Here is a 10762-nt window from a genome sequence, read left to right as displayed (position 1 = left end):
CCCCCCCTGGATCCGCTCTTGCGCACTAGTCTCTACTGACCACACCACTCTGAACTTTTAGAGTAATTTTTGTTTTTGAGAAATTTGTATTCGAAAAACTCAATTCGAAATTTGTCTCGCAATAGTATTTTGAAATCCTGAGAAATTTTTCTTAACGATGATTTTCGTTATTACTCTTCACGTTTCACGGTGCCGCACTCTTGATTACGCTTAGCATGTGGCGGATCAAAGCTTTACGAGGCTCAATTCTGAAATTTCAACACCTAACAAAAAAGGTAACCATTCTTTTATGGGCAACATTTTGCCGCTACTGCACCAGTGAGTTACTGTGCCGGTGCGTTGTGTTGACGCACCAAGCCATTTCGGTATCACTGCGCTAACTCCTGAAAATTCACTGAGTTACCCACGCTTAGTCCCTAAATTTATGTTTTTAGAATTTTGTAAATGGTTTTTGAAGGTACTTTTGAAAAAAAATTGCTGTTTGAACAAAATATTTGATATAAATGACTTAATATACCTACATAAAATTAAAATAAAATAATAGAGTTTTACTACTTTGTCGAAACTTCTCAAATGAGAAGATAACAATTTATCCAGAGCAATGGAACGGTATCGCTATATTTAAAATAACGCTAAAGGAGAAACCAAATATTTGGGTTAGCTTGGGTTAGTCAGGATGTCGGCAGAAAGGATGTTAAAAAAAACAGGAAAATATAAGGAAATGAAAAAAAAAACAGCATTAATTCTTGTTTGATATATATTAGCATTTTTAGTAGTTTAACAGTCTTTACAATAGTAATAACAAATGCGAATAAAAAGCTGCCATATTTACTTGCAAAAGAAAAAAACGAAACATATTTGGCAACTGAAAAGCCGATTTTTTTCAATTATAGTTTCAAATTTACCAGTCGAAAAATTGTGTTTTATATTCTTAAAAATAAAATAAATATTTTACAATTATGTACACGTGGCAGTATGGCTGAATTACACTTTAAATTAGTATACGATTGATTAAAGGGACCATTCATTAGCAATATATCAACGTTCTTCGTTGTATCTTAAATAAGTAGCCCCTTTTAACAATGTCGATATTGAAGTCGCAATTAACTAAAAAGAAAAAAACACGTTTAGTTCATGATAGTGTATGTATTGGACATTTTCAATTCCTTTGGTATGTTTATTACATGTATTTTTTTACTGTGGTTTTACTCGATTAAGTCCAAGCCTAGTCCAACTATTACGGACATCATGAACCATACGCGGTTAAAAATAAATAAGTATGGCAACAACAAAAAAATCTATATAATCGAGACATTTTGTCATGGCAGAAATAATGTTCTTTATATACAGGGTGTTGCAGAATGCCGATTTTCTGTGTCAGCTTTCAACACAATCGCCCTGTACTCGAACATTGGTTATATAAATTAACACTTAAAATATTTTATTATTATACATACAATTTCAGCTAAATTAAGTATCACCTCAATATGAGGTGCAGAGCAATACGGATTTGTACATTAATTGTTTTGGCAGTTTAAACAATATAATACCATTGTGGACATACTTAAACATAAGGCATCTCCGCTACATCTATCCAATTTAAATCTGGAAAAAGTGTTTTACAAATTAATTTTCCAGCTATTATGGCTTTAAATTTAATTGGGTAAGGTAAAGGCACTTGAACTAAGGCTCCAGGCAAGCTTATACAGGGTGTATGGAAGGAAAATATATGCTATTTTCTTTTTAAAGGTGTACAGAAGGGACACTCTGTAAGCATTATTAGATAGAAAAGGAGCACAAGAAGCTAATCTGTAGTGCTTCTTTCCTTTCCAATGCATGAATTAGGATTTTTTGTTCCTTGTTCCACTTGAGTATTTTCTGCAAATATTGCTTGCCTTAGTGTGACTCTACTATTACACTAAAATTAAATCTGTCTTCATATTAATAATCTGTGCAATGCCTCCAATGAAGATATCACCTTTTCGCCTATTAAAGAACGTTTAATTAAAAAATAAATGCATGGTAAAATCGCTACGAATAAATTTTAGGATTAATATTTTAGGCAGTTACTACAGACAGATTTGAAACGGAGGAGTGACAACCAAAAGCTGGATTTATTTTTGTATTTGTTTTTTTATCTATTATTTATCTCAATCTTTTTTATACAAAATGCATTGTAGTTTTAATTTATTTCAGTAAAAACAATTAAATCCGTTAAAGCGAGTCAACATTTCACAACTTTTTTTTCTTCATTAGACCATCTTCATATCATTTGAAGCTGCCATACTAGCGTTTAAAAATTCCAGCTAAAAAACCGATTTACAAACTTTACAAATCCAACTTAAGGCCCGTTTAGATACAAATCCTCCACACTCAAATCAATCCACTCACTAATGGTGATTTTGCTGCACTGATAAATCCCATTTTTTCTTGTAAAACTTCTCCAAATTGATAGAAATATTAAATACATAAACGGCCTGCCTTTATGTAACCTCACATGGCTATAATACTTTTTCTCTCACTCTTTTTGGTGCTTCTAATTAATCATTTCACCGTCCTTCGAGTTGGTTTTACCATTTCTCACTGCTAGCGATTGCTAGCTAAGTTATTTCCACTTTGAGGCCTCCATATTGAGGATCTGGCACGCATTCGCCGCAGAAGCCACCGCAAATCCCCTGAATTAATGTGCTCGACTGTAAGAATACAAAAAAGTTATGAAACAAGTAATAGAACAATTGTAACAAAATTAGTTGATTTTCAAACTTTAATCGGCCCGAAATTTTTACTTTTCGTAACTAAAAACGTAAGTTTAGCGAAAATAAATAGTCGCAAGTGTACTCCACTCGACTAGGAACTTTGGAAGTTGTGAGTTGTGTGGAAAATATGAGTTAATGCTTGTAGAGAAGACTTTGGTCTATTATCCAGGGAAGTTCAATTGCAATATCCACTTTGATAAATTGTTTAGGAATTTCCTAAATATAGTTGCCAACGACGATTTATTCCTCAAATCAGTTGTGCAGACCGATTTTTGAAAAATCAATTTCACTCAAAACGAGTTGCGCTAGAAACGTATTTGTTTTTATGGCAAATAGAGAAAGCTTCACGACATAATTTCCAGAAGTGTAATTGCAGTCAGCGTTTTTAGAAATTATTTTATCAATTTTCAAAATTTTCTCACCGACGGAGCCTTTCGTTCAACACATTTTTTGCGGGTTATATTTCAAAAACTCATTTCTCACAAACAGCGTCCGCTATCAACTTGTTCTTTCTGTCGTTGAATAGAGCAAACATTACTATGTAACTCCTTAAAATTTAATTGCGATTGGGGAGTTTAATAGTTTTTTAGAAATTTTCAAAATTTGGCTGCTCTCAATTTCCGACAATTACTTTTGGCGACCATTTTTCAACAAATTATTTACCTCTAACTAGTTTATTACCAAGTTTCGCTATTGTATAGAGAAATATTTGCTCTATAAGAAGCATAATGATACTCAATGATTTCAGTAGTTCTTCAGATATTTTCAGAATTTGATCACAAGCGATGTTTTTTCCGCGAATCCAGGTAGTTTTGTGCGTTATGCATTTTTTTAGTTCTCAAAAAGAAATTAGCGATTTACTCATGACTCAACGTCAAAAAACTTTTAATGCGGTTATCTTCATTCAAAGGAAAAAATCTGTTGGTTTGTATATATTTATGCGAACATATTCTTACCGGCCGATAAATTTGACTGGACGGATATCGTCCAGTGTTCTTCCATCTCACATAATTGGCAATCTTGAACGATGTATGGGTTAGATCGACGGAAAATCGTCCTTGCGGGCACCCATTTGGGTAGCGACTGTAACAATCTCCAGATGTACCATACGCAATTCGGGTGCCATTCACTTGGGTAGAAAAAGTAAAATCATCTCCTGAATTACGAAAAAAAAAACGAAAAACCTTAAAGCAAACATTTCCTGAGTTTTTAGAGAGCAAACCTATAATTTCCAGGGATGTTGTATTCAGTCGCACTTTCCAAAAGCGAGTGACTCCAGACTTTTGCGGACTCCTCAAGTTGCACGGGCAGTTTTCCTGATTCTCTTCACCATAAGGACACGTTGTTAAATTCATTAACCTGAAACAACAGTTGGAGTAGTTTGGGTTTGGGAAAAATCTATTTTGCCTGATACCTTCGGTTATTAATTTCAGCATAGTTCTCCTTGTCAGCGTGTAAGCTGATGTATTCTTGAGGATCCGCAGTGTCCATCTTGTAACAGTACACACTAACAGTTCTACCGTGCAGCGTAATTAGATAATCTCTGTTTTCCTTTGTGCGCATGTAGTCCTTGATTTCTTTACAGCTCTTATACAAGCCTTTGGAAAAAAAATTCAAATAAAAAACCCCTTTGGGAATGCAAACAACTTACATCGCCACTGGTTGCACTTTCGCTTCTTTATCGGCCGCAAGCTCTTCGGGCAGAAGTGGCGCGGTACTTTTTGTTTGGTACGCACGCTGATGCAATTCAGCACTCTAAATTGCCGTCCTTTTCGTCCGCAGGCATGAGTGCACTGAAAAAATTCCCATCTATTTTCAACGGCTCTTTAAATTTATCAAAAAATCTACTAACAGGCTTCCATTCGGCAGCTTGCCACATATATTCATCTCCGCAGTGGCTCAACAGGCATTTACTGCTGCTGGATGGTCTAGTGTACATGTCGCAGTAGCTTTTGTGCATCATCCGATGTTGGCTTTCGGCCAAAGGAATCGGATCCACAACGCCTCCCAAATGCACTTTGTGGCAGGTAACATTTCGAGTTTTGGTTCCATGCCCGCAAGTAGCTGAACACTGAAAAAGTATGTAATTACACACTGTATAAAGGGCATTAATACGTCCTAAAGTACGCAAGTGGGTTCATAGTGCACCAGTAAGTGTTCAGCAGTTATTGAGAAAAGTGATCTATTTTCTACCATGCAGGCACTACTTAAGTAAAGAAGGTTTAATTTCACACTGTTTTAGTGTACATAAACCGGATTTCTAGTCAGTTTAAGTTGTTCTGGATTCTACTGATATATTTTTTTTCAAAATTTTGCAAAAGCGATTTTTCAGCTTCTCTTCTTAATATCTCTCAAACATCTTTCGCTCCTGACTTTTCCTTTGCGCTGTTCCATAGAAAAAAATCTGCTCCTAATTTGTAGATGTATAATTACAATCAATGATTACAGTAACAAAGTACATAAGTTTATTGGAATTTTCAAACTTTGGGCATTTTTCGAAAATTAATTTATCTTAAACGAGTTTCACCAACAACTAGCGCTTCTTGTCCTTGTATAGACCAAATCTTACTATATAACTCCTTAAATTTTGATTGCGATCGGTGAGTTGAGTAATCTTCCAGAATTGTTTGAAACGTAAAGTTTCAACGGCGCTTTTTTCGCCAATCCATTGTGCGGACTCTTTTCCGAAAATGTATTTCTCTCGAACAAGATTTGCGAGAAAACTACACTTTTGGCTATTGTATAGAGAAAACTTTGGTCTACAACTAGTTAAAAATTATTTTGAACTAAAAGTTTTCAGTACAGATACAGGAATTTTCGAAATTCCATCAAATCATTTTGAAGACTTTTAAAAAAACAATTTCTCTCAAAAGTGGATAGCAAATAATTTGCGCTTTTTGTTATCGTATATAGAGAATTTTGCGCTATAATTGCTAGAAACTTATTTGAAATAGACGTTTTCAGTAAATTTTTAGTAATTCCCAGCATCTTATTACAAAAGGCGTTTTTCTCACCCATACTTTTGGCTGAAAATTTTTGAAAAATTAATTTGCCTCAAACAAGTTTTGCGAGCAAATTGTGTTTTTCACTATTATTTAGAGAGAATTCTGCTCTAAAAAGTCTATTTGCTATAGTTTCCAGAAATATTTTTGCAATTTTCAAATTATGGCCACAAACGACGTTTTTGTGGTCAACCTATTTAGTAGACCATTTTTCAAAAAATTGTTTCTGTCAAACGAGGTTGGCTAGCAAATAGCGCTTTTTACCGTTGCATAGAGAAAACGTTGCTCTATAATTGCTAGTCGGTTATTTGCAATAAAAGGTTTTCGGTAAATTTGTAGAAATTTTCAAATTTTGGACATAATTTACGGACGGTATCTTCCAGCAATCTATTTTTCAAAAATCTGTTCATTAAAGGAGTTCTGCTGGCAAATCGCACTTATGCCGCTTCGAACTATCGTATAGAGAAAACTTTGCTCTATAATTGCTATCAGCTTATTTTCAATAAGGTTTTCAATTTATTCTTAGGAATTCCTCCAATACATTTTGCTGGTTACTTTTCAAAAATTAATTCCCCTCAAAAGAGTCTTGCTATCGAATTCCGTTTTTACTTGTTGTATAAAGGAAGCTTTGCTCCATCATTTGCAAAAGTATAATTACAATCAATATTTTCAATAACTATTCAGGCCGCTTCAAAACTTTCTCAGCAACGACGCCTTTTCCGACAATTAATTTCGTAGGCTATTTTTCAAAAATGTTATTCTCTCAAAAGACTTTCGCTAGAAACTTGCTTTCTTTGCTGTTGTATAGCGAAAACTTTACTACAAAGCCGCCAGCAAATTTATTGCGAATAGTGGTTTCAGTACTGTTTTAGGATTTTTCAAAATTTGCTCATCAATGATGTTTTCTTCCACGAATTCGCCTTGCATTCTATTTTTCAAAAATGTATTTTTCTCCTTCTATTTAAATTTTTCCTCTTTAGTCATTGCATAGAGAAAACCTTGTCTTATAATTACAAATAATTATTTTTTTAAATATTAAAAAATTTGATCACCAACGATAAGCAACTATTGTTCTTGTATAGACCAAATCTTACCATATAACTCCTTAAATTTTGATTGCGATCGGTGAGCTGAGTAATCTTCCAGAATTGTTTGAAACGTGAAGTTTCAAGGTCGATTTTTTCGCCAATCCACTGTGCGGACTCTTTCCAAAAATTTATTTCTCTCGAACAAGATTTGCGAGAAAACTACACTTTTGGCTATTGTATAGAGAAAACTTTGCTCTACAACTGGTTAAAAATTATTTTGAACTAAAAGTTTTCAGTAAAGATACAGGAATCTTCGAAATTTCGTCACAAGTCGCGGTTTTGTCCATCAAATCATTTTTAAAAAAGACTTTTAAAAAAATAGTTTCTCTCAAAAGTGGACAGCAAATAATTTGAGTTTTTTGTTATCGTGTATAGAGAATTTTGCGCTATAATTGATAGAAACTTATTTGAAATAGACGTTTTCAGTAAATTGTTAGTAATTTCCAGCATCTTATTACAAAAGGCGTTTTTTTCACCAATACTTTTGGCTAACAATTTTTCAAAATTTAATTTGCCTCAAACAAGTTTTACGAGCAAATTGCGTTTTTCACTATTATTTAGAGAGAATTCTGCTCTAAAAAGTCTATTTGTTAAACTAAATTTGCTAAACTTTAGTACAAAGCCGCCAGCAAATTTATAGTGAATAGTGGTTTCAGTAATGTTTTAGGAATTTTCAAAATTTGCTCATTAATGAAGTTTTCTCCAACAATATTTTTCCCGTCACTACATTTTGCAAGCTTTTTTCAAACGTTTCAAAAATATGGGCACCAACGACGTCTCTTCCGTTAATCTAATTTGGAGGCAATTTTTCAAAAATGTATGTCTCACCAATTAATTTTGCTAGCAACTGGAGCCTTTTAAGGTTTGGTTGCGACTGTTAAGTCAAGTAATATTTTTGAAATTTACAAAATTTTACTACTAACGACGTCTTTTCTGATACTCCATTTTGGCAGTGGTATTTTTTTAAAGTAATTTCTCTCTAAATAATTTGCCACAAATTTTCGATAATCTATAGAGGAAAATTAGATCAATAACTTGTGTGATTATCAGTGACTTTTTAGGAATTTTAAAAGTTCGGTCACACTTTTCCGCCCATTCATTTTGCGGGCTATTTTTCAAAAAATAATTTCTGTTAAACAGCTTTCTTTGAAAACTTGAACTTTGCGCTTTTGCATAGAGAAAGCCTTAAAGCTCTATAATTTCTACAAGTATAGTTGCGATATGTGTTTTAATAAGCTTTTCAGGATTTTTAAAAAAATATCAAAGGTTGTACACCCCCCCGAAAAATGTTTAAAAAAAATCTATTAAACATTCTTTACTTAGCATGGTGGAGAAAAGCAAAAAATGCACTAAAACGCCTGACATGATGCATATAAAATAACTTACTGTATCCCATGGTCCTTCGATCCACGTGAACTTGCACTGGTACCGTTCGCACGGTTTTGAGTTTTTGGGTCTTTGCTTATGTCTGCAAATTGAATCGACCACTGGGGAATTATTGAGTGTATCCTCACACTCAATAATGCGCTTACGGGTGCCTTTTCCGCAATTGGTGGAGCACTATTTACAGATTGTGATGGTGAGCGAATGGTGAAGCTACTCACAAGAATCAATGAATTGTGAAAGCACTTTGAGTGCACTATATACAGGATGCGTTTGCCTGGATGGAACTGGAAGGAGAAACTCACCTGCTTCCACGCTCCAACCTTCCATCTGAATCTGTTCTCGTCATTTTCCTTCGGATCGAAATAGTTCCTGCTTATGCTGCTCGCAGCATCAGGACATTCAACTAAGGGACACTTTAAGGAGTCTTGTGGTCGGTGTTTCATTTCGCATTGGTTATCGCTGAAAGTTGCCACTGAAATTGAAAAATCCTTAAAAACAAACTGGGTTTGAAAGGTGGTGAAATTCACGTACTTTTATCGTCCATACAGCGGACTTGTCGATGTCTTTCGCATTGCGAGTCACAGTTCGGACTCCAATCGCCCACCTTCCACTTCGGGCATGGATGGTTGTTGCATCGGATAACGTTTTGCGGCTTCTGGTACCGATCACACATCAAGTGGTTTTCTTCTCCGAGATCGTTCCGACAGTGGAACGTTTGCGTGCTCGTCCCACCATCGCATGTTTGCGAACACTGGAAATATACAATCAGTGAAAGTAAATTGGGCCCAAATCAGCATGAAATTTTCTACCTCGCTCCAATTGCCAGCCACCCACTGGAACACCTTGTATCTATCGTAACGATCATAGACGCTGTTCTCATTTACAATGTATCGTTGCTTATCGTATGTCGGATAGGGAACCATTCTCTGCAAATTAGAGTTTTCGTTATTTTTTTTTCGTTGAGTTTTAATTGGTTTTGCGTACATCGCACTCTTTGAAGCACTTTCGGGTTTCTTCTCTGGGCAGCCGAATGCCGCGACAGTACTCTTGATCCAGGATTTCTTCAGTATCAAACTTCTTGCAGACAAATCTAGGGTTGAGGAAAAGTATGACTATTATTATAGCAGCATATAACAGCTATCTAACAGCAACAATAAACAGAGTGGAAAATTACGCCCAACTGGGCAATTTCTCCCTAATTTTTATATGAAATATTGGCCTCAACAGTGGCTTTCCAGTAAAATTTGCCATTAGAATAGAAAACACCATAAGTTTGATTGGCCATTATTGACGCCAATATCATACACCAGGTAGTGATTTTACATAGAAGAACGTCGCTTTTCTTGATTGAAAAAAAAGTGTCTAAAAGTGTTGCAATTCGCTGCACAAGTTTCGATCGAACATTTTAAAAACATCCTCAAGACTACCAGAAACAAATTGTACAGTCGGTCTTCAAAGATATACAAGGTGATTCATAAACAATGCACCAAAATGGCACAGTTAACAAACCTTCTTCTCTCCACGCCTTCTCCACATGTGACTGAGCAACGATGGAAACTGTCGCTGGCTGCCCATCGGCCACAAGCATGTTCGTTGCATTTTTTGGAACTTGGAGGTTTTGTTCTTTGATCGCAAGCCATTGCGTCGTAGATGCGACCAGTTAGTACGCAATAGTACGTCGTGTTTTGGTAACCACCACCGCACGGTACTGAACACTGTTTAACGATTAGAAAAGGACATTTTTAACAAACCCGTTTGAAACTTAAAAAAAATTAAAAATCCCTAAAATACCCGACAATGGCAATGTAAGGAGACACTTCTGGTTCTTCAACTTACCGCAGATGTTTCTCCAACAATCCAATCGGGACATTCTTCGATGTTGCAGATTTGCTTCACAATTTTCTCGGAGCTGCTACAATGGGCATCATCGATGGGCATGTTGTTTTCATCCACACACTTTGCCGATCGCGTTTGAGTCCCTCCTCCGCAAGTTTGGGAACACTGAAGACAAATGAAGAGTGAGTCGAACGTACGGGTTTTCGTGCAGATAAATAAAGAACGAATGTATTTGTGAAACGACCAGCAAATCGGGAGTAAAATAGCAAATCTCGCTTTTTAGTGGCAGTTTTTAGAGCTCCATTTTTAAGCGGTGAAGATGATGATCATCCTGCAGCTTCTAGAAAAGAATAATTCTATTTGAAAGTAAATTAAGTGATAATGATCCAGTTTTCCTAGCAGGAGGCGGCATTTGGCCTCGAAGGCGGTCAGTGCTTTTAGGAATTTTCAAAGTTTGGTTGCCAACGATGGTTTTGTCTGCTAATCAATTGCGAATGCTATTTTTCGAATATTTATTTCGGCCAAAGGTGATTCGATAGCCTCCGGACATTTTCATTGCTCCATACAGGGTCTTCTGTTATCTATGAAATTAGAAAAATGATCGTCGTTTTGTGCAAGGGTGGCGCAAGATTATTGCAAAATTTCATGTTTTCCGTCCCGGTTTGCATGTTACTCGGAAGCAAAATGAGCAAGA

General features: G+C 35.5%; 1 protein-coding gene across 4 annotated transcripts in view; it reads right to left on the bottom strand.

The window, feature by feature from the left end:
- Window positions 1-739: 739 nt before the first annotated feature.
- The window catches only part of LOC109544078 (A disintegrin and metalloproteinase with thrombospondin motifs 9), a 107208-nt gene continuing 97185 nt past the window's right edge, over window positions 740-10762 (bottom strand). For 3 of the 4 annotated variants that reach the window (XM_019914109.2, XM_019914110.2, XM_019914111.2), the window contains 13 exons: window positions 10069-10233; window positions 9742-9947; window positions 9217-9322; window positions 9042-9158; window positions 8764-8983; window positions 8535-8704; window positions 8233-8406; window positions 4609-4827; window positions 4408-4549; window positions 4171-4354; window positions 3979-4115; window positions 3713-3912; window positions 740-2693 (listed from right to left, as the gene is read on the bottom strand). In XM_019914109.2, the coding sequence (XP_019769668.2) occupies window positions 2601-2693; window positions 3713-3912; window positions 3979-4115; window positions 4171-4354; window positions 4408-4549; window positions 4609-4827; window positions 8233-8406; window positions 8535-8704; window positions 8764-8983; window positions 9042-9158; window positions 9217-9322; window positions 9742-9947; window positions 10069-10233 (2133 nt within the window). In that variant the 3' untranslated portion in view covers window positions 740-2600. The remainder of the gene's footprint in view (window positions 2694-3712; window positions 3913-3978; window positions 4116-4170; window positions 4355-4407; window positions 4550-4608; window positions 4828-8232; window positions 8407-8534; window positions 8705-8763; window positions 8984-9041; window positions 9159-9216; window positions 9323-9741; window positions 9948-10068; window positions 10234-10762) is intronic. The other variant, XM_048665730.1, reaches the window with a different exon arrangement.

The sequence above is a fragment of the Dendroctonus ponderosae genome, unplaced genomic scaffold, assembly GCF_020466585.1.
Source record: "Dendroctonus ponderosae isolate FM_Combo_2020 unplaced genomic scaffold, Dpon_F_20191213v2 Dpon_F_20191213_4, whole genome shotgun sequence".
Classification (NCBI taxonomy): domain Eukaryota; kingdom Metazoa; phylum Arthropoda; class Insecta; order Coleoptera; family Curculionidae; genus Dendroctonus; species Dendroctonus ponderosae.
This window is presented reverse-complemented; position numbering and strand designations above follow the sequence as displayed.